At 46.3% G+C, this 23133-nt stretch overlaps 2 protein-coding genes and 1 long non-coding RNA gene across 6 annotated transcripts in view; 1 reads left to right on the top strand and 2 right to left on the bottom strand.

Moving 5' to 3' along the window:
• The first annotated feature begins 332 nt into the window (after positions 1-332).
• On the top strand, positions 333-2033 carry LOC144094211 (uncharacterized). The gene is made up of 3 exons (XR_013306482.1): positions 333-467; positions 1654-1866; positions 1924-2033. It is a non-coding gene; the product is annotated as an uncharacterized LOC144094211 (long non-coding RNA).
• Positions 2034-2189: 156 nt separating this feature from the next.
• LOC144094209 (uncharacterized) lies at positions 2190-13386 on the bottom strand. Of its 3 annotated transcripts, XM_077628137.1 has the most exons (13): positions 13271-13386; positions 8184-9750; positions 8018-8101; positions 7774-7950; positions 7442-7598; positions 6927-7296; positions 6688-6852; positions 6202-6388; positions 5857-6099; positions 4480-4651; positions 3778-3926; positions 3500-3698; positions 2190-3006 (listed from the first exon to the last, which is right to left on the bottom strand). In XM_077628137.1, exons 3-12 carry the CDS (start codon positions 8064-8066, stop codon positions 3532-3534), a joined length of 1836 nt encoding a protein of 611 aa, XP_077484263.1. In that variant the 5' UTR covers positions 8067-8101; positions 8184-9750; positions 13271-13386; the 3' UTR covers positions 2190-3006; positions 3500-3531. The 3 variants fall into 3 exon arrangements, with proteins under 3 accessions (XP_077484263.1, XP_077484264.1, XP_077484265.1); XM_077628138.1 differs by lacking the exons at positions 7442-7598; positions 8184-9750; positions 13271-13386 and having other exon boundaries at positions 8018-8138; XM_077628139.1 differs by lacking the exons at positions 7442-7598; positions 8018-8101; positions 8184-9750; positions 13271-13386 and having other exon boundaries at positions 7774-8008.
• LOC144094208 (uncharacterized) overlaps positions 9761-23133 on the bottom strand; it is a 59836-nt gene continuing 46463 nt past the window's right edge. The window contains exons 2-4 of one of the 2 annotated variants that reach the window (XM_077628135.1): positions 16106-16364; positions 15739-15994; positions 9761-14374 (exon numbers count right to left, since the gene is read on the bottom strand). In XM_077628135.1, the coding sequence (XP_077484261.1) occupies positions 11588-14374; positions 15739-15744 (2793 nt within the window). In that variant the 5' untranslated portion in view covers positions 15745-15994; positions 16106-16364 and the 3' untranslated portion in view covers positions 9761-11587. Of the gene's footprint in view, positions 14375-15738; positions 15995-16105; positions 16365-18726; positions 19929-23133 lie in introns of those variants that run through there. The other variant, XM_077628136.1, reaches the window with a different exon arrangement.

Genomic DNA, 23133 nt, shown 5'->3' with positions numbered 1-23133 from the left:
GCGGCGGCACCTTACAGTTTTTGATGCTGCGAACTCGAATAGAGAACTGAAATTTGGTAAAAACAAGCGCTAGTTGTCGTTTTTAGCAGAAATACGCAGCCGGCGCCTCGGGGCACATCGCGAGTCGCGCCGCCGCCTCTGATTGGCCAAGAAGACGTGACGACACTTCGAGGACCGGCGAAGCGGCCGATATGGCTGCAGTGCTGCGTAGGCTGCGTTGCGTGCCGATTGCAGCTCTTCGCGGTGTTGTATAAGCGATTACAAGACACTTTTGGCTCTCACGTGAACATCGGGGTTATCCTTATGGAAGGCTTTCATTCCACGGTTCAGCTCGGTACTTCTCCTTACCTTTTTGAGCCTGACGCATCCCCGCAAGGGAGTTCTACTGCGCCCCCGTCGAGCGACAGTTCGTCGTTGGCCGCCAGCGAAAGCGACGAGGCATTTTTACGCGTGGGAAATGTGAACTGGTAAGTATCTCGATTGCTAATCGGTTCCCGCGCATATAGATGCTGTTTGTTGATGCGGCGTTGCTGCTGACGAGGCCCTACAGCGCGAGTGGCTCAGTGCGGCATTTCTTTATTGCATTTGGTCGCGAGGAATACGCAGCTGTAGTGTAGGTATAGAACACGGTCAGTGTTTGAGCGCGCTGGCAGAACACATTATCCCGGTTGTAAATGCAATTTATCGACAAATAAATTCAAGGAACAGGCTGCTACCGCAGTATTTGCGCGTGCTGTACGATAGCCTGATCGGCGTGCGACAGTCCGTTTTTAACATGCATTCTTCCAGTATACGCAAATTATTCAGCATGTGCACGTTTGTTTTTCATATCTTCAGAGTAATGCTGTAGGTTTCGGCGCGCTGGCGCATCTTTTTGGCACATCTGTTGCGAACACTCCGCGACGGGGCAGTGACCTATGCTGCGCGTCCTGTTTTATTTTGCTTTGCTGCACGTCGTTAGAAGGGGAGGACCAGTTTGAGCTTCCATGCACTTAGGTCTATCTCCCCGTTCGCGCTTGCGGCTTCCCTCGCCACCCCAGACGGCGGGGCTCTCTGCCGGCCTCGACCTTGGGCCCGTCCCCTGGGCGAGGGACGGTGCAGCCGCCTGGGGAGGAATTCTGGTATAAGGGAAAGACGTTGACATCAGTTTTGAGCTTTCCGACTCGTTCAAACTGACGAGCTGCAGTTAGCAATTTATTTTTACGCGTGAAAAGGGGCGCGGACATCTTGAGGGTGGACCGGCGAAGGGGGCTGCGCTCGTGGCAGGTTGTCTCTAGCTACTCCTAGCAGGCAGGCGCTCGGTCTGGCCGAGCGCGGAGGCAGCGACCGCTTGAGAGCTGGTGCAAGGCGCGCCAGTTCGACTGTTGGGACGCGGTGTCCCTCGCCTCTGTGCAGGCGATAGACTAAGTCGGCCGCGGGCAGTTTTGGCCGTATACTGACTCTTGTACCCATTTGTAAATAGCCTGTATAAAAGTTCTTCGTTTCTCACTAAATCGCTTCGCCTGCAAGTCGCATTCATCGAGGTGCTTTCAAGCGGTGCATTCAGTTTTGAAAACCACCGGCAAACTTTACTAATGCATAGTACGATTTTAGACTTCTTGCCTACAGGCTTGGCACTGAAGCATTACCGAAGCGTTTTACCTTCCTCTTCAGGTGTTCCTGCAAACACTGCGCAGTAATGACTGAAAAAGAAGACTGCCTATGTTGTCAAGAGGTCCCCGAAATTACTGGAAAGCAGAAGCGGGCGCGGTGCATCACAACAACAAAAAAATTCAAAGATGTATGCCTCAACAAAGCAGTCCTTGAAGTTGCACTGGCACGGCAGGAATCCAGGGCATCAAGAAACGACAGGGGCTCTGTGAACAAGTGAGGAGCACATGTGGTAGCTGGGTCAGTTTTATTGACATGCATTCTTTATTTTAGGAGGATGAGGTATGCTGCATATCGACAATTTGTCTACCTTGTGTGGAAAAGACTGGGCAGGCACAAGAGAGAAATCCTGCCGAGCTGCGTGCTCAGTGCTGTAAGAAAAAAATATCCTTCTGCTGATGGCAGTTATACAGGATTCAAGCACCCTTATACTTGCTGAGGTAAGTACACATTATAAAGCCTAAATAGCTAAGCACACAAGTCATTCCTCTAATTTGCAGTTATTTTTACCTCCTTCCAGAGTTTGTGCAAATGCCTAGAACATTCATGAAATAAATTTTCATTCATGGTTGGCAAAACCAGAGATAAAAACACACAGATGCTTTCAAAAAAGGAATTTATTTGCGAAGCTTCTGCAAGTCAGCATACATCTCGCCAGTAAGAATGTGAATCAAGTGGGCGGTAGAGACCATGCTACAGAATGAGGAGCATGGGAATGAAATTACAATTTCACTCCATTTGAAATAGTAATAAAAGAAAAGAAGAATGGAGAATATCTGGTGGTGGACTGGACGGCAGTATTATATGCGTAGGTGACGAAAGGAAGGACAAGGTCCCAGTTGGAATGGTCAGGACTGATATACATGGTGAGCATGTCAACAAATGTCCGGTTAAACCGTTCGGTGAGACCGTTGGACTTCAAGTCTATTTATGCTAACCTACAAATTGTCGAGAAATGCAGAAGGATAAAGCTTTTAGGATCATGCAGATACTGTCTTATAGTTTATGGTGTGTTCACCACAGTCTGTCGCTACTAATATTTTTTGGAAGACAGCAATGGCTGCTAAATATGTGGCAGTAGTGCATTGGTTCCTCTTTCATAATGGCAGATATGAAGTACAGCAGATTGAAATCTTAAAAAATAAAGTGAAGAGAGAGCCTCAGTCCAGCGACCAGCGTTCCAACAAGAGGACTTGTCTTTGTCAGGTCAAGTGCGGTCATCATTGGCAGGGGTTATATAGGCCCTTCACTCTAAGGAGGATGGACTGGGGTTACGGTGGGGAGTGGAGTGAGGAGGGTGGGAAGGTGGCGCGCTTAGTCTTCAAACAGCTCTTGTCTAGCCATGGAGGCTGTCACCTACAGGTAGGAGAGAAGCGGGTTAGTAACCATACTGAGTTGAAAAGAATGCAAGAACAGACCCCCCTTTTTCAAAAAAAAAATGCAACAGAATCTAAATGAACAACGGCAATAAAACAATAAAAGAAAAACAGCTAAGGGAGCAAAAAAATGCCACGAAGGAAAGAATAGAGGCCTTAAAGTGGTTGTCAAGGTTGCATTCTTTTTCCTTGTAATCTATGCAATCCCCAGCATATAGTGCAAAGTGGTATACGTACTTTTTAGTGGCTGCATGATTTCGCCTACTCTGCCTTCTTGTGTTTAGTGATATCTGTTTTTCATTTTTTTTACAAACTAAACATTTTAGTAACTAGTACTCCCTAATTAAACTACACGGTGCATGTCATCACATCCTTTGCTGTACATTTCTACCTGTCACAATGGCTATCAAGGGCTTTGGCTGCTCAACCCACGTTCAGATTTGGGACATGTGGTAAACCCCCATACTACTTACCAGCATTTTCTCTGCAGATCATGAGAGGCTGATCATTGCCTATTGAATCTTGACTTTCTTTTCTCGACCAGCTTCTCCTTTGGGACCTTTGGAAAACTGCTGCTGAGTGGTGGGCGAGATTCTGGGGCAGTTTTCCTTTCCTGGGGCTGCGTGCTCTCAGCCATGGCCACAACCTTGTCGAGGAGGCATTTGACGTAGCCTGTGTGAGCATTTCATTTTGTAGATTGTGCAATATTCACTTTCTTCATGACCAAATAAACTAGGTGGTGCAAGCTTACCATGAGTGGGTGGCTCCTTTACTGGACAAGCTGTTGGGTCACCATCTGCTGCCTTTGGGTAACGCACGCACCATCGAAGTGTGCCATCCTTTGTGCGTGCCTGACCACGTCCACTGTTTTCATTGTAATGAAGTGCAGCAAGTTGGGTCCTGAAAAAGTTGCACAGGACCGTGTGAAAACGTGTAAACGTGTAACATATATAAAAAGTCCAACCGTAAAGATCATGCAACAAAAGAAGGTCACTGATGGATGTTAAGCACAGCACCATGTTAGCAATTAGTGCTTAAAAGCACCATGAGCACGCATGATGAAAATACTGAAGAAGCAAAGAACTACTTTTGAAGAGCGAACAGAACAATGCATCGCCTCAGTTGCTGGGCAAATTGAAAATGAAAATGCAGTTCTTGTATGGTAAACACAGCCAAAACTAAATGCTCACAAAGTGTCGGCACGTAAAATCCCTTCCGATTCGCTCGACTCTGTTTTTAATTTCTGTTTAGACGACGTAAGAAATGATGCAGCTATTGACAATTTCAGTAAGTGTAATTTAAGATGGGCACCTTTTCATATAGTTCTGGCACGTGCCTACATGCCTTTCACTTTTCTATAGATGCGTTTACCATTTGTTTTGTTTAACACAATTGTTTTGTCATATCGATGGTTTCTCACTGTGAAAATAGAGTATAGAAGACAACAGCTTACCTGGCCCTCATTCCTGAATACGAATAATGGTAGGTCTTCGGTGTAAAATGGACTAGAAGGCTATGAAAAGCCTCTAATCCATATGTTTGATGTCTGGTGGATAGCCGTGGCATGTCTTGCAGAAGGGCCTTAGACTTTGCAATGTCTTCTAGCTTCTGGAAAGCTTCTGATTCTAAAAGGAAACGGCTATTATCATCTCTTTGTATAGCTCTAAGCGTGCGGCTTGCTGTATGCTCCTGCATCAACCAGTTAAAAAATATTTCAGTGCACCTGTAAATAAACTTCTGTTCAGTAATGAGCCACTTATAAGTTTCGATAGTTTTAATAAACATTGGCATTTGAGGTGCACTGTAATAAATGGTATGGAAGAAATTTAAACAGCCATTATTTAACTAGCTCATGAAGCTTTTCATGTAAATCCTGCTGCACCGCACAGGTTGCTCAAAATTTTGGAATCCCGTCTATTACACTCGACAACGATAGGTTGTCCAGCCCTCCATTCCATTCCCTGCCATTTCCTCTTGATTTCTGCTAGGATGTCATTAACTGGTTCATATCGTAACGTTGCACTTTTCACTTTCCACAGCTTGCAGCATTGTACTCAATCTAAGTTCAACCTTTTTTGCTAATTTTGTTTCTGCACCATAATAGTGAGTACTGGTAAGATACAGCTTTTGTACAATTTGCTCTTGAGGGATACTGGTAAATTACCATTCATGATTTCAGCATACCTGCCAAATGCACTGCTCCTTATTCTTATTATCCTATTTCTTTCACTCTCATGGTCTGGATGTGCGGTCATTACACACTAATAAGATCTCTTCCCTTCGCGCTTTTAAAGTTTCACTGCCTATCACAAACCACTGCTCGCTTCAGAGACTTGGACATTGCTTAAGTTCTCTGCATAAAGTTTTTAGACCCACTGTTCTGCTTTGCCCGTCAAGGTCATCGATCATGCTTTGCAGTTTGTTCAGAAATCATTTTTCGAAAGCGCTAAAACAAAACGGACAAAGAAGGAACAGACATGGACAAGCACTCATCCCCGTCTGTTCCTTTTTGTCCATGTTGTTTTAGCACTTTCGAAAAATGACAAACGTGCACCAGCTAGCCCGATCCGCCACTCTTCTGGAGTTTCGAGTTCTTTAGCAAGGCAACGTCATCACCAAATTGCATTAACTCTTATCGCCAGTTCTTCTCATTTGAGGTCAGTGATTACCTTCTGTAAACATACAGTGAATAGTACTCTAGAGATTGTGTCTCCCTACCTGAAACCCTCTCTTATTGGAAATTATTACTTTATATATCATAGTTAGATGTGCCTTATTATGCTTTGCTAGGGCCTTTCACATATTTTCATTACAAAATGTAATAATATACCTTCTCTGAGCCACTGCTTTGGTTCGATGTCACCATGCAAGCACATGGGGAACAATGCCTGGTCGTGTGTGTGGATGTCCCTTATGTGGTTGAGAAGTGACAACCATTTAGGCACAATGAGTTGTGCTTTGCCTTCGCTGGATGCTGCCGCCCAATACAGATGGTTGCACACAGACTTGATCCAGGGTGCAAGTTCCTTGCAGCTATTTTGTTTTGCAGCTGTGTGCAGCTTCTTGGTGATACCTAAAATGCATATTAGAAAAAATAGAACTAATGTAATATATTCCATAAATACGCTAAAAATAACATTTTATCAGCCACTGTAAAGCAGCAGCTGCTAGATACCTTTTGCCATGTGCCACACGTCAAACTCGTGGGTGATTGCAGCTTTGTTGTTGCGGAGAAAGCACTTGATCTGTGTATGACGGTCAGTCACCAGCACTGCTACTTTGATGTTCGCACTCTCCAGAAAAGCAAGGCCTTGTTTCAGGCCTTCCAACTCCATGCGACAGCTGCCGCCAGCATCATTGGACTGTGGAATGATAATGGCAAAGGATATTGAGTTTGATGCGCTGCGTGTCTATCAGTTAAAAAAAAGACTGCATGTGTTGAGGTCTCTCCTTCCCAGGTGTTTAAGTATTTTTACGAGAATACATCTTTGTATTTCTAACAATGGTAGTGCTATGCTGATGGGGATTCAAGGATAAACCCATGGCAATGCATGTGCTGTAGAAAGAAGTCACCATATTTAAGTGTTTCGTTAGTTCATTTGGCAGCATTAGTGAGCTATAAACATTTACAGAATGTTGCTGTAGCACAGTGGAAACGCACCTGCACGACTTCAAAATGCAAGACTTTGTGGCGTTCAACGTCCATCAGAGTATACGTGCCATATTTGGCACTAAATCCTGGCGAATCAGATCGTCCATCTCCAGCAAGGTTCACCTGTTGGCCTTGCAGCTCTTGGAGCAGACTTTTCTGCTCTTCTTTCCAAACCTGAAAAAAAAAATCAGTGTGCATTGAACCTTGATCATGCAAAAAAAGCTGGAAACTTCTTCATGACTCCTTACCCTGTCAATTGCAGGCCACAGATATGAACGCTGGATTGTAAAAAACGTCCTGTTGCTCACAACTGGTACACCAATTGAAGCCAGCATTCTCAGTGTAGCTGTTGGATTGCTTCCAGAGAAGAGAACTGCTGCGCAAAGCTGCACGTTGAGCATCGGCTGCTGTTTTTTGATGTCCTGATTACACCAGTACAACAAGTGGCCCGATGCGCACTCCCCATAGACTTTTAGAAGTGTGCCTTCACACTCAAATCTGACTGCCCGAGGAGCGAGGCATTCTGTGCACAGCTGGAAAAGTTTCCAAAGGTACTTCTCCTGTACCAAAAAAATTTTGTTGCCGGAGTCATCTGTGGAGTTTCCAACACATCCCTGCCTGGAAGAGAATGGGCAAATTTTCAATTGCACTGGACGGCCTAAACACGCTACCTCGCATGAAAAAAATTAGGAGTGAATGTTTATGGCACCAGAGTAAAAGAAGGGTAAACAGGTGTTTATCATACTATTTACAAATCACATACTTCTCTTCAAATTCTTCACATGGGCTGTAGTCCTCATCATCGTAGTTCTCATCTCCACCTTCGTCTTCTGTGGTGTTCTCATTTTCAATCGCCTCGCTCTGGATTGGCGTGGTCGTTTGAGTAGCTGCGTCTATCATGGGACTACCAACCTGAATGCCTAAAAGTCATGCGACATGTGCACCTGCATTTAGTAGTTGTTACCACTGGATTCAATGTAGAATATGCGGAAATTTTTGTACAATTGAAAACCTCTATAGCGCTTTGCCCCCTTCCCCATCAATATTATACAAATGCATGAATCGAAAATGTATGCTGATTGTGGAGGCACATACCAATAGATACAGTATGCGGTTTTGTCTGAGAGTGGCGTGATGCTGTGCTTCTTTTCACACATGCCTGTACAGCTTTGCTTTGTGTTGATGGCCACACTGTTGCTTGGACAGACTTGTGTCTTCCCCCCTCACAAGACTCTGTCAGTTTGACCTCCGGCGGCACATCCTGTGCTGCATCTGAAATAATGAGCAGGTTATCATGTAATGCCTTGTATTACTCTGCTTGGTCAAGATTGGTCATTACCAGTAAGAGCGAGGATACTTAGTTGCATTGCACAGTTTTCTTGTGGCATTGCACAGAGATCTGCTGCAGCTTCTGTTGTGACATCTGCAACAGAGGCTGAGACATGATTTGATGCACACGAGATCCATGCATAACTAAATGTTCAGACTGAATGTAGCGTCATTACTTGTTGAGTTATCAGAGGAACTGCCCAATTTTGGATCAAGTGTTTGCACGCTTGATCCTTCTCCAAGCAGTTCTGCAAGGACCTGAAAGGATAAAAAGTGTACTGGACCACTGAATTGCTCTTCACTGAAAATTTTTCTATGAAAGCAAGAAAGCCGCGTATATGATGTCGTTCTCGGCTGTTAGGTGATCATCGAAATGGATGTTTACCTCGTAAGAATAGCATGACGCCTGCCGACTTATCGCATTTGCATAACCACATCGGAATTGGACAGATTTAAAAAAGTGTGAAGCTAGCGGTTAGGGTCATAGGGGAATAGCGAGGCGCCAGTGCGCATTCGCAGGGCAGTTACCAGAGTGGTGCTATTGTCCTGCGCCTGCGCTGTGGCTCCTCGCTATTCCCCTGTGACCCTAATCGGCAGCTTCACCCTATTCTAAATGTCTCTATTAACTTCTAGTCCGTTCTGCGTCCCGCCGCTGCCAGAATAAGTCCGACGCCGCGCACCTGTGTTTCAAAGCCAAGCTTCAACTCGCCCAGGCTCTGTCGAGTATTTCCGTTTCCGATTGCGTAGCTAATGATTCAAGGCGAAGCAGCAACGGGTGGGAAATCACGACGCCGCATGTGAACAGCTTCGACATTTGTTTGCTTCGACGCGTCGGACCAAACCTCGCTCAGCGCGCCCCAAGACCTGGCCAACCTGGCAGTGCCACTGCTCCGCAGGGGCTTCCCGAGCATGTCAGGCACATCAGTGGGCTTTCTTCAATTGCCTGTCCCGTCTGCACGCGAAGAATCACCAGCGGTGTTTCGTTGATTAATTAACGTTTAGCACAGGGGTCTCTATAGCATATCCCCTTGCGCAAGAAAAGGAAACTCGCCAGTACAGCCGCGCGCGGCGCATGCAGCTGTGCCCTACCATCGCGGGATCGCTCTCCACGTGGGCGAATCACAGTCAACGCTTCATGCCACGCTCCACACAAAAATGAGACCTGAATTTCCGCGAAGTAATGAATTTAAAATCGGAAGTAGAAGCACTCACCTCTTGTTTCCTTCTTTTAGCAAATGCACTTCTTGGCGGTGGCGACATGCTTTTTTTGTGCGAAAATACTGAAGGAACCGCGTCATGGTTCAGCCTTGCCCCTCTGACAGAAATCCCTAGCGATCGCATTAGGGACAAGCTCTGCGCGTAGTCGTTGTCACGAAAGTGCTTCGAGCAAAGTACGCTTGCTTTGGTCGGCTTGAAATTCTTCCTCTTCACAGCCACGACCCACTGCGCTGCGAGCTTTTGATCTTTCGGGAAAGTGTGGAAGACGACATCGTCGCGGCCGTAGGTGCTCGTACACCCGAATGCACAGCAGTACCTCATGTTCGATCGCCTGCACGGGGTCGGGTGCTCAAAACTTGGCTGGAACACTTTGTGAGTACGTCCACAGCGCAGCCAACACGAGGAACAACGCGCACTGAAAGCACAGTCCGGCGACTAGGGAGAGTCTCTGACTCCTCATAATGACGTCACACGGGCCGACAAGGAGGCGGTTCTCCTCTCCGCTGTTTCCCTCTCCTGCGCTCTCTAGGGACGCGGGAGATTTGAACGGCGTGATTTCAATCTGTGATTGCGCCGGTGCTTTTGCAACAATTGAAAAAATAACTTCACAGACATGGTCAACAATGAGTATACTTCAAAAGCCTAGTAGGGTAGCAGATTTGAAAACCGCCTCAGTCTCCCTTTAATGAACTCGGTGCACATGAAAAATTTCTGCGAAGGTATCCAAGGATGCGGTTAGTGTTATTTATAATGTAGTCAACATGAGGTTTCCAAGACAGGTTAGAAGAGACATGAACACCCAGATATTTATAAGACGACACAGTTTCAAGAGTGATGCCATTAATGTAGTAGGTAGAGTGTGTAGTAGACAGACGAGAAATGGGCAAATGCTTCCATTTAGTAATGTTTAGCTTCATATTCCACAGGTTACACCAATCCAGTACCTTGTTAATATCTGACTGAAGAACAGATGCATCATTATCGTCATTAATTTCGCGGTAAATAACAGAGTCATCGGCAAAAAGACAAACGGAAGACGATATAGTAGTGGGTAAGTCGTTTATATAAATGAGAAAGAGGAGGGGCCCAAGAACGGACCCCTGAGGCACACCAGAGCCAACAGGCGAGGAATCTGAATTGACGTTATTTGCTGTTACGAACTGACTTCGGTTTGAAAGAAAGCAATACAACCATGCAAGTAATGTGGAATCGATGTTAAGGCTGTTTAGTTTAAGAAAAAGAAGCTCATGTGAAACCTTGTCAAATGCTTTAGAAAAATCCATAAATATAGAATCAGCACGGGACCCGCGATCTAGAATGCTATGCAAGTCATTTGTGAAGCATATGAGTTGCGTTTCGCATGAAAATGATTTACGGAAGCCGTGTTGGGCATTACTGAAAAAAGCAATTGGATTTTTAAAAGGTAGCAAGATGAGAGTAGATGACATGTTCCATGATTTTACATGGAATGCTGGTGAGCGACACAGGGCGAAAGTTATCAGGGCAATGTTTATCGCCAGACTTGTGCAGCGGAATCACCCTCCCAACCTTCCAGTCATTGGGAATACAGCCTGTTTCCAGAGACTGGTCAAAAAGTTTGGTAAGGATCATTGAACTGTACATCTTTGTATTAACCAGAAATTTCGAATTAATGTTATCGACGCCACAGGAGGAAGAAATCTTAAGGTTCTCAATTACTCTCAGGATGCCAGTTGTGTCAAAAAGAATTGGATCCATGGGAAAAGCATCCAAGACCGGACACTCCTGATTGGTAAGGCAAACATTGCCAGAAAAAGCAGCAACAAAAACACTATTAAGAACACTAGCGCATTCATTAGGTGAATATGCAACGCCGTCAGAAGATGTAAGTAGTATTGACGAACTATCTTTCTGGTTCACAGTGTTCCAAAACTGTCTAGGGTTATTAATCAGCAGAGCAGGCAAAGTACTGTTAAAGAAGGAGTCCTTAGCATTTTTCAGAGCTAATTTGTACTCAGCGGCCGCAGAAAGGTAACCGTCCCATCGTTGTTGCGAATTCGATGATTTGGCCGAGCGAAACAAACGTTTTTTCTTATTGGATAGCCTTTTTAAAATGTTATTGAACCACGGTGATTGGCTATTACACCGCAAAAGTCTTAGTGGCACAAATGTATTAGTGAGACGTTCAACAGTGTCTCTAAACAATTCCCAATTAGTATGGACAGAACGCTGTGAAAATTCTGGTAAATAACTGTTTAAGAAAAGAGCTAATTCACGATTAATGGCATCATAGTCCGCCCGTTTGTAATCTCTAATAGACTTGAAAATGCTCCGGTGATTAGGAATTTTAATTTTTACATCGAAATGAAGCAAGGAGTGATCACTAAGACCAGGTAAGTACGAGATTGAAGGGATAAGATCTGGCGCGTTGGTTAACACAAGGTATAATACACGAACATGATGGCGTGACTCGAGTTGGCTTAGTAACTAGCTGCGAAAGGTTGAAATCCAAACAGGTTCGCAAAAAGTTATTGCATTCGGTAGAAAAAGGGCGAGGATACGGCGATGTATTAGCCCACACGATGCTGGTATAATTGAAGTCACCAGCAAGAAGGATTGCCGCACCCGGAAAACGTACTGAGATTATGTTAAGAGCATCATGCAAATCTTCAACGAAAGTTGCACACGAAGACGGGGAACGGTAGCATATGCCCAGAATCAGTTTCCTGAAATGAACATGAAGTTCAACCCAAACCAACTCTAAGGTGTTAGAAAGACTAATGGGCGAAGACACAATATTATCGGCGATGGCTATTAAAACACCTCCTCCACTTCTGTGACCTCTATCAGAACGATAAACATTGTAGCGCTTCTTGCAATCGAACAGTTCCTTGCTCTCTATCTTTGCAGAGAGCCACGTTTCGGTCAGCAATACAACATCGGCATCACATGAGTCGATGACAGAGCTTAGATCTTCCCGCTCTGGTATTATGCTTCTGATGTTTGTGAAAAGAATTGAAAGCGCTGCCTGATCTCCAGTCGCCCGTCCACTGCCCCTCCCGTATCTCTTTGGCGAAGCGTGAGGCGAGCCAGAAGCAGAAGCAGTGCGATAAGGGGCCACTAAAGATCCCGGTGGGCCAGTTAGCTCGAAAATGCTATCGCGAATAGGGTCAAAGGCGTAGCATTTGTTGTTACATTGCAGTTTGGTATACCTCAGCTTATACTTAAAGTCAGCGTCCTTTGCGAACTGCACAAGCTTCTTTCGAGCGACACGTGTCTGCAAAGAATACTCTTCACTTACAGTGACCTTTTTATTTATAAGTTTGGTAGACTGCACTAGGATTTGTTGTTTTGTTTTGAAAGACCGGAACTTCACAACAATCGGACGACACTCTTTATCCGAGAACACACCAATCCTGTGTGTTCGTTCAAACATGTCATTCGTAAGAACAGGATCAAAGCAGCCTGAAACAAGGTTCAATAATTTTTCTTCCGTTTCATCCCACGTTGCGGACAAACTGTCGGGTACGCCGAAGAACGGAAGATTATCCCTGCGCTGCCGGTCTTCCAGCTCAGCCTGTCCAAGACGTAACTTGTTATGTTCATTGACAAGCTGATCGGTTAGCTCACGCAAAATCCGCAATTCCCCATGCGCCGAATCGCTGGCGGATGATTTAGATTCGACTGTCGACAACCTCGCGTCAATATCGGCAATGTTTCTAATCATAGATTCCTGATTCAGTTTCAGTTCACTTATATAGGCTATTAAGTGTGACTGCTCTAACTCCATTTTAGCAGTCCTTGAATTAACGCCTTCTGACAGAGTCAACATGTCGTTAAGTTGTTTCTGCAGAGAAATATCAACAGCGCTGTCTTTGGACCGCGTAGCAGCGCCAGAGCCCGCCCCGGGGCCAGGATTAAGCTCAACATCCCCCGACACCAAAAGTAGTTGACGAGAAACATCGAAGCACTGGGCGAGCAAAATCAGCAGCACTCCCGGGCGTGGGAACAGAAGCAGGCACATATTGCTCGATTTCTTAGCAAACATGGATTCCTTATTACCAACCTGCATGAAGAAACGCATTCCGTGAAGCAGCCGCATGACGACGCTGTCCCCACGCCCACTGAAAGGCGCAGGCCACTGCAGCCTGTTTTTATCCAGATGGAAAGGTGATGTCGTGGACGATGCGCAGGACTTGTACGATGGAGCCATAGTGTAGCAGGGTTGCCAGAGTTCTCCAATTTCTACGCTGCCAACTTGAACGTCGACAGTCACAGGCGTAGCCGGAATGACATCAGCCGGTGCCATAGGTCCCGCGCTGAGATGAAGCATTGCCGTTATCTGCATGAAGAAACGCATTCCGTGAAGCAGCCGCATGACGACGCTGTCCCCACGCCCACTGAAAGGCGCAGGCCACTGCAGCCTGTTTTTATCCAGATGGAAAGGTGATGTCGTGGACGATGCGCAGGACTTGTACGATGGAGCCATAGTGTAGCAGGGTTGCCAGAGTTCTCCAATTTCCACGCTGCCAACTTGAACGTCGACAGTCACAGGCGTAGCCGGAATGGCATCAGCCGGTGCCAAAGGTCCCGCGCTGAGATGAAGCATTGCCGTTATCTGCATGAAGAAACGCATTCCGTGAAGCAGCCGCATGACGACGCTGTCCCCACGCCCACTGAAAGGCGCAGGCCACTGCAGCCTGTTTTTATCCAGATGGAAAGGTGATGTCGTGGACGATGCGCAGGACTTGTACGATGGAGCCATAGTGTAGCAGGGTTGCCAGAGTTCTCCAATTTCTACGCTGCCAACTTGAACGTCGACAGTCACAGGCGTAGCCGGAATGACATCAGCCGGTGCCATAGGTCCCGCGCTGAGATGAAGCATTGCCGTTATCTGCATGAAGAAACGCATTCCGTGAAGCAGCCGCATGACGACGCTGTCCCCACGCCCACTGAAAGGCGCAGGCCACTGCAGCCTGTTTTTATCCAGATGGAAAGGTGATGTCGTGGACGATGCGCAGGACTTGTACGATGGAGCCATAGTGTAGCAGGGTTGCCAGAGTTCTCCAATTTCCACGCTGCCAACTTGAACGTCGACAGTCACAGGCGTAGCCGGAATGGCATCAGCCGGTGCCAAAGGTCCCGCGCTGAGATGAAGCATTGCCGTTATCTGCATGAAGAAACGCATTCCGTGAAGCAGCCGCATGACGACGCTGTCCCCACGCCCACGCCCAGCAATCTTTTCTGGTGGGCTAGTTGGTGTAAATAGCTCGTTTTCAAAAACTCCGGGAAACATACCAACTAAAGACAATGCAGTTTACACTGGGCGGCGTGTTTATCTTTTCTTGTCTATTCGTTCTTGTATTTGCATGCAGTTTCTGATAACAGTCCACATCAGATGCAGGCTACTCTCGCCCAAAAATATTTAGAATTTTGCAGAGGAAGGTTTCCTCACCACAAAAAGACAAGAAAATACAAGGCTTAGACAAGTCAAGAATATTCACGGCAACAAGCGAGCACTGTCGAGAAAAAAAAACACTCTGTAATGTGAGGCGGCAATACAACTTCCGATTCTTCAGGGACAATTTTGCCGGAAAGCAAAATTACATCACCATTGTGTTCCGACCTCTCATAAGTAACCTCAAAGATGCGCTTTATAAAGAAAGAGTAACCATTGCTTGATTCGAAACACGTACTGTTTCCTCTGCAGCTCCGTTTATACACCTTACTACGGAAGATGGTTCCTCGATAGGAAAACCTGAAGAGCTCTTGCATCTCAGGCACACTACCTGATAAGGATTCCAAACATGCTCTTTCAGTAGCTAGAACGGCAGGCACCTGATTGGGTGTGCCAAACATGTATGCACCACCTACATGATGGACATTGTCTATCCTCTTATAAGTAATAAATTCTTCACACAGCATTTTGCACTGGGCAGAGATTTCTGGTAGAGAAAGCAACAGCTGCACTTCTTGAGCCATAATCACCCGCTCAATGATCTCGTCAGGCACACCATTTGCAGCTGTTACCAGCTTCACAATACCGCCATTCCTACTCTCAAATACGAAAGCTGGGTGGGCCCACAGTGGACCAAAGTTGCGGGCAGCCTGTGACAAGGTGTGAGTTTATGCACATTAAAACTCATGCAGCGTTTGCCATACAGTTCTTTAGCGTGGCTGACGAAACGACGTAGGAGGTGATCTGAAATGAAGCAGCATCCAGCTTTACATGCTAATGCGGCCTCACATAAATAGCATTTGATTTATGCAAATAAAACACATTCAGTTGAAGCTGTTGTTGATGGGCCTGATATCAATATTTAAAAATTTACATAATGAATCTCGGCTGATTACATAATTAGAATTTAAAGCCAGCTACATAGAATGTTGACAGATATTTCATGGTGTTCAAGCACCTGCAGCATACAACAATTTTTTTAAGCCTAGGCTCAAGTGACATGCGCTCTGTATACAATAGGCATGATAAAAAAAATTACAATCGATTTCACTCCAGGCAGGGAAGCTTAGGCTTACCTGCATAGTTGACAGAAGCAGTCGAAAGTTTGGTCACGCAGAAGAATGAAAATGGCCTCAGAGAGCAGAGAAAAGTGCCTCAGGTATTTGGATGGCACCACATCACGGCAGCAAGGTATGCAGTAAAATAACCAATTTCGCCATTCATGTGCCTTCCAGTAATGTCTTTCCAGCAGTGGGCGAGGCAAGGGTGTTATGTGATGTGGCCTAATGCTGAGGAGGCGCTTGTTGACGACATTCATAGTAGCCGGTCGCCCTGCAAAGTTGAAAGTTTTTTTTAAGTAGACGCACAACTACATTTGGAAGCTAGCTCAAGGCAATGGTATTTGAAATACACGTAACATGCAGAAAGACTGCTACTGCTCACCTATGTAGTACCGCTCTCGACAATTGGATGATTCAAACCAGTAGTCGCTAAACTGCCTTGTAACACCGAAGAATACGCAGTGCATATACTCGACAGTATAGCACAACACGACGTCCAGGTATGCAAGAGCAGCAAAAGGCGATGGTTCTTCGAAGCAATTTATTGATGTCTCCAGCTGTGTGGCACGCTCCATGTCTCTACGTGCGCCCTCTGCTATCCTCTCTGCAGCAGGAGGTTGTCTCGACGTAGAGCCGGCGCACTAAAAGACAAAGTTGAGTCAGGATTATATTTCAGAAAGTCTATAATAGAAAAATAAACAACATATTTAACAGAGATGCCGCCCCGAACTTGGAAATATAGACTGATGCAATGCTAAACGCGCACCGTATGATGCGTCTATCAGTTAAACCGCTCACTTATTTGCGGTGCAATTTGATAGCGAGGGCATACGACATTCTTGGTTTTTCAATACCAAATTTGGATGATGTACAGGGGCGATGGAAAGAAATGCGAACAGAGCGGAGTCTATGCACAGTACTATTCGAATTTCTTTTCATCGTGCCTTTACTTTGATGATAGCAAAAAGATGCTAGAGTCATCCATGATACATTCTAGGACGACTGCAACGTCATTTGCTTATCACCAAGGTAAAAGCATGATCAAAAGACATTCTTATAGAGGAGCACGTAGGTGCCGCTTTGTTCGCATTTCTTTCCATCGCGATAGTCCATTCCTGATTTTATCACAGTTAATTATAATCACCTGCACCATTCGCGACCCAAAATATAGTGCAAGTTTATCAGTGCAAAACTCAGCATGCAGTCATGTCCTGTTAATACGACCCTTGTTAATATAGATGATTCGAATTATGGACAGTTTTGCTAAGGACCATACTTTTTCAATGTATTTATGCCTCGTTAAAGAGAAAACTCACTGTGCGGACAATGGACAGAGTGAAAATGCACGGAGCCCATTGGGAGCCATGCATTTTTGTCTTGTTAATATGAGATCAGATGAAAGCGAAATACCGACTGCCCCTACCAGAAGCCCCCGTCGCTTATATTTTGAGTGCAGAACACCAGTGAAAGGCAGCGAGAATGAGAAAATTGCATAGGAATGACCTTTTTGCGTGTGCGTGATTTCGTGTTTTGCAGTGGTCAAGACGCCTTGCCATTGGCCGCATTGCATGAATGGATGCGAAAAAAAAAAGATCTGTACTCTCTGTTGAAAACTACAGTGAGCAGCTGTGCGCCGAGCGAGTACCCAGTTGTTCGGATGTGAACAGTTGTAGTAGGAGCTATTTTGTCATGCCAAGAGGGACTGTCATGTCTCTCATAGGCCACTAGGTGCTTCAAACACGCTTCAACCTAGCTTGCATAATTTTCAATGTAATTGAAGCCAGAATAATGCGCCTTCAGCTGTTATAATTGCGTGATTCCCACTTTACTGTCGGAAATACGCACAGGAGCTCTCTGTAAACATAAAACATGTTTTCAAAATATTTATTTATTTTTCTTTAATGATTTGTTATTACAGACAACTCGCTTTATGGATACTTTTGCTCGGCAACCAAAGTGTCCATACTAAGAAGGCACGACTGCATTGGCTCTAAATGTCTTAGATTCAGGTGTGGTAATGTGAGTGTTATGTGGCATCCACTGTCGTAAACGTGAAGATTGTATGATTTATTGGATATAACATAAACATCACATGGACATCTCATATCGCGTAGAGTACATAAAATTGATTAGGAATACTTGCAACAGAAATGTGAGATTTACCATCGAGGTTTCTCATGCATGCACGTGAAACACATCCCTTGTTATTTCTTTGACTATTAATGTAGTATCAATTTCTGCATGCAGGGAAACAATGCCTTGAGTGAATGTTAGTACAATGACTTCCTTACCATTTTCAAACAGTCCACAACTGAGGCACGACGGCCAGCCAAAACGTCCGTTGAACTGGACATGGTTCCCAACAGACGCCCTAGCAGGGGCATCAACGCAGACGCATGTCAGGTACACTTTTGATGATAGTGACAAAGAGCCATGCTGCCACAGAAAGTCTCCAACACTTGTGAGCGCTTGCGCAGATTTATCCATGAAAAGTAGCATGTCTGGGTGTTTTCGCCCAAACCACAGGCCAGCAAGAAAACAGTTATCATTACGACTAGGCTGAGGAAGTTCATTGATGCACAGTTGGATATGCCAGATGGAAGCTTTCGTGGAATTCTACAGCGGGCATCCATCAGTGTTTACAGTCAGCGTTAGGTTGCTCCATTTTGGACGTCCCCCTTTACGAAGCCTAAGACACTTTGCAGCGTTGCCAAGGTCTGTCACCAGTGTGCCTCTTGCATTCATTTCGTTTCTTAGCTTCGAAAGGCTGGTGAATAACACATCTTTCACTCGTGCCATGACTTGGCAAAGCTGTTTTTTTATGCCCATGGTAATGAAGAAGCTGGCCTTCTTCCTGGCGTCACGGATGGAAATAGTTGACTTGCAGATGTCGCATGCAAGTTTTCGATCATCAGGGTCAAGGAGGGAGATACATACTTCACAAATGTAATGGGTGTTCATCATTGTTGCACACTTTGGTGCCCACATCTTTCAGAACAGGTATTTAGTGTGAGGCAAGCCTGACCGCTGGTAACCGAAGAGTGCATCAATCAACTTCAGCATGTCGTTAACAGCTGTCCAAGTCAGTTCATGTGCCACCACAAATGACAATCAAAACAATGGCCTCTGCCAGAGTTGTAGAGTTTGGCAACGTTTTCTGCCGAAAGTCCTGAACACACTGTGCAAACAGCTCACAGTCGTTGTTGGGATGGGGTAGCGTGGTCGGGCCAGAGAAGGGACGAGGAGCATCGGAGACGTGGTTACGAAAGGAAAACAAGGAAAGGAATACTTTATACAAAAACCTTTTACATAATGTACCAGCAGGGCAACTGAGAATGCTCCTCAGTAAAGAGAGCTTGCTAGCAGTCGGGAATCTCTCCCAGCAAGGGGTATCTCTCAAGAGGGGGCTCTCTCTGGTATCAAACCAGCAGCTCCTTAAATACTCTTAGTATTCCCCAGATCCCTAGCTGGGGAATGCAGTTCGAAGAAAGACGTCCAATCACATGATGGCACTGATGGTACCACCAACGGCAGGGCGGTCCTGATGTTTCTTCGCAGCTCGGTCGAGGGAAAGGGAACAGGACCCGGTCACGTTGTCTTCCCCGCGGCTTTTAGGAGGCCGCGCACGTGCGTCCGGAGGGCACCTGCATGACACATGAATGCAGGCTGTTTCCCCGCAGGTGTCGAAAGAGCTTGCACTGGTGACCGGAACGCGGAAGCTCTGTCGTAGGTGCGGCACTCGGGCAATTGTTCAAATCCAGCGTGACTGAAGGGGACCACACTGATACCGCACTTCGTCGTGGCGATGACCGGAACGAATACGCCTATGGTCGTCGCTCGCATTCCTGTTGAACGCTATCGTCGCTATGGGGACGCTATCATCGCTGCTTCCGTCATTCCTGTTCGAAAACGTGGGGACGCTATTGTCGTCGCTCCTTCTGGCAGTCCTGCAGTCACGTCTCCCCCATAGGGCTCATTAACCTTCGCGGTGGTTTTCAGAGAATTCCAGGTCGGGGAGTCCGCGTCTTTATGCATTTGGGCTGGAAGGCATGCCAGGCGTAACGGCACCCCCGCCACCAGAAAATGTGTCGGGAAGATGAGCTGCTCCTACGCAGCTAGGCTGACAGAACGTGCGAGAATGGCCTCTCGTTCAGCAGTAATCCAGGATTCTCCTCCTCCACCGGGGAAGTCCCGCTCCATGATCTCTGCGAGGCGAGCGAAACGGGACAACAAACGCCAAGCCGCACACGACAAAAGCAAGGGCCGTTTGAAACCCATTCGTCCCGCCAGACCAACACCAAAACAAACAGATTACACTAGAAAAATCCCTCTATGCTAAACTTTAAACTGAACCAAAATTTTCCTCAATGAACACGAGGTGCATACCGGAAGCAAAGTTCTGGTGTTCGGACCTCTTCAAAGTGTTGTCATACGTGACACTCAAGAAAGAAGGAAATTTAGAATTGGTGTACAATCGGTCGGAAAGTTTGAAACGATCTCGGATGTCACCCGGGCAGGGAGGAATCAACCGAGAGGTTAAAAAGAGGCTTTCAATTTTGCCCAAAGCTATTCTTTATTCCTAACTAGCGCAATTGACCATACGGTCTTCCTTTCGTTGTGCATGGCAGCAGACACGACCTAAATGTGCAAATCTTGCACAACAAAAAGTGCAGAAACAACATGCTGCACAATTTCATGCGGCAAAACCAAGTAGCATCTCTAGGAGCTTTCGCGAGCTACCTAATCTACAAATGTCCAAGTGCGGACACTAGCATGTAACCAAAACTGCAAGTAATTTTTCTTGCAAGACCATATAGCAATCCTCACAAAATTAAGCCTAGAAGTAATCTTGTAGTGCCCACGCGAGGGACTACGCCACATAAGCCCATCAATGACGTCACTATTTCCGCTCATCAGCGGACACTCTCGCAGTGCGCAGCTAAATATGCCGCAATGCGATTCGCATCAAACCGATAAGCATAAGTAATGCCGTGAAAGAAAAGAGCAAAACATGAGATAACTGCGCGGGTGAGATTACAGCTCACAAAGCAAATGGTTGTTTCTACAGTGGTATATTGCGCTACATTTAACTGAACAACACTAAGTAGTTACATAAAAACTAAGATCAAAGCTACATCACTACTGCACAAAATTCCTGAGGAGTACAAAATCCTACTCAAGCATAAAACTCAAATCTTGGTTCTAATGAATAGAAAAGCAAACAGTATATACAAAGAGGACCTATTCCTGGAATACGCCTAAAACCATTTTGCGACTCAAGGAATCAACTGTTTCTTCAGCCGCGCCCTGCGCGGATGCGTTCGGACGGCCGCTGTACCAGCCAAGGCATAGCCTCCTAAGGCCAAGGCTTCCCAAAAGTTGAAAGGCTGATTAGCTACGCCTCTGTAAATACCCTCCAGAGACTTTCCTTTATGCGGCATGCGTCGAAATCTCGGGTGGCTCCTGGGAACTTTACAGTGCAAGGGTGTTGGACAGGGCCGCTTCCTCCACTCTCCCTTTCTTGCATGTTGTGTCCCCCTCCGACACCCGCGCGTTCTGTGACGCCCTTTTGTGTGGCAGCTTCGCGCCCTTCTGCGCAGCACGCCGCACACGTAACCTGTCTCGCGACAGCTCCTGTCGTGGTCTCACAATAGAACAGGTGGCTTTCGCCCTGCACGCTTAGTTGGTTGGTATTGCACGCGACGCCTTTCTGATTTCCTGTGCCGCGGTGAAGATGTCGGGCCGTTAAACTGCTGATTAGTTTTCACACTTCCGGTGCTTTTGACCGCACATCTTTCTTCGCCTGCAGCCGTATTCGGGAAACTACCATTGTTAATTTTCCCGTTCTGTGATCAGTTCTTGCGGTGCCGTCGCGAGTTGTTAAGCTGCCGGCCTTCGCCTCAACACCAGCAGCCGACGTAGCATTTGGCAAATGCTTGTCGCGTTCTCTGTTTTTCTCGCGCAGCGAAGCCACTCGCGCTTTGCTCTCAGTGCCAGGTGACGGTTCCCCTGACGAGCCGGTTGCTGTTCTTTCTTCTAAACAAGGTAGCTCATTTTCTTATGGTCGGTCACTAGCCGCTGTGATTTCCTCATCACTGAGCTTCTATTTGTTTCGATGCAGCGCTGAGCCGCATTCTGCGCTTACAATTGAACTGTCAGCGGTCGCTATCCGTGGGCCACTACCCGTCGGCAACTCAAAACAGTCTGCCCGCAATTGCATCTCCGCAGAGCGTAACATTTCGCTGTCCTGAATTCTGGATATCGGAGCAGCGTCATTGCCATTCCGGGTTACTGTGACATCGCACTTTTCAACTAACGCTGCGCTCTGTCTTGGCGCTTCAACGCTGCTGTCAAATGACTCTGCGTTACGCTCTTCAACGGAAAGCTCTCTTTCCGTGTGTGTGACATACAAGTTCGCCGCAGTCTTTATGGCGCGCAATCTCTGCCTCATTTGCCATAGCGGCATCTGTATCATGGCTAGAACCGTCCCCTTTCTCTACTCTTCCGAGCAACAATTGTGTCCCTATCTGACCAAGCGGGGTTCATGGGCTGGTCGCTGACACTCTGATGGGAGCGCGGCCCGCTGCCATCACTACGATCTTTAGAGTGCGCCTCTTTCATCATCATCATCAGCCTTACTACACCCCCTGCAGGGCAAAGGCCTCTCCCATCTCTCTCCAATTAACCCTATCCTTTACTAGCTGCATCCACCCTTTGCTGCAAACTTCTTAATCTCATTTGCCCACCTAACCTTCGGCCGCCCCCTGCTCCGCTTACTTTCTCTTGAAATCCACTCCGTTACCCTTAAGGACCAGCGGTTATCTTGCCTTCGAATTACATGCCCTGCCCAAGCCCATTTCTTTCTCTTGATTTCTACTAGGATGTCATTAACCCGTGTTTGTTCCGTCACCCACTCTGCCCGCTTCCGATCTCTTAACGTTACACCTATCATTTTTCTTTCCATGGCTCGCTGCGTTGTCCTTACCTTAAGCTGAACTATTTTCGTTAGCCTCCACGTTTCTGCCCCGTAGGTGAGTACCGGTAAGATTATGCTGTTGTACACTTTCCTCTTGAGGGAAATTGGTAAACTGCCACTCATGATCTGCGAGCGTTTTCCGTATGCGCTCCACCCATTCTTATCCTTCCAGTTATCTCCCTCTCATGATCCGGATCAGCTGTCACTACCTGCCCTAAGTAGACGTATTCCGTCACAATTTCTTGGCTCTCGCTGCCAATTGTGAACTGTTGTTCCCTTGCTAGGCTGTTGAACATTACCTTGGTTTTCTGCATGTTAATTTTTAGACCCATTGAACTGCTCTGCCGGTCTAACTCATTGATCATGATTTGCAGTTCACCTCCTGAGTGGCTCAGCAAGGCAATGTTATCAGCAAATCACAGATTATTTAGGTA

Source organism: Amblyomma americanum, chromosome 6 (genome assembly GCF_052857255.1).
Source record: "Amblyomma americanum isolate KBUSLIRL-KWMA chromosome 6, ASM5285725v1, whole genome shotgun sequence".
NCBI lineage: Eukaryota > Metazoa > Arthropoda > Arachnida > Ixodida > Ixodidae > Amblyomma > Amblyomma americanum.
Note: the sequence above shows the minus strand (reverse complement) of the source record. Positions and strands in the feature narration are given on the sequence as shown.

Coding starts and splice junctions, on each gene's coding strand:
- LOC144094209 (XM_077628137.1), bottom strand. CDS start 8,066: ATGCCACAAGAAAACTGTGCAATGCAACTAAGTATCCTCGCTCTTACT. Junction 7,951..8,017: donor AAGTATCCTCGCTCTTACTG/GTAATGACCAAT, acceptor TCATTATTTCAG/ATGCAGCACAGGATGTGCCG. Junction 7,599..7,773: donor ACCGCATACTGTATCTATTG/GTATGTGCCTCC, acceptor CATGACTTTTAG/GCATTCAGGTTGGTAGTCCC.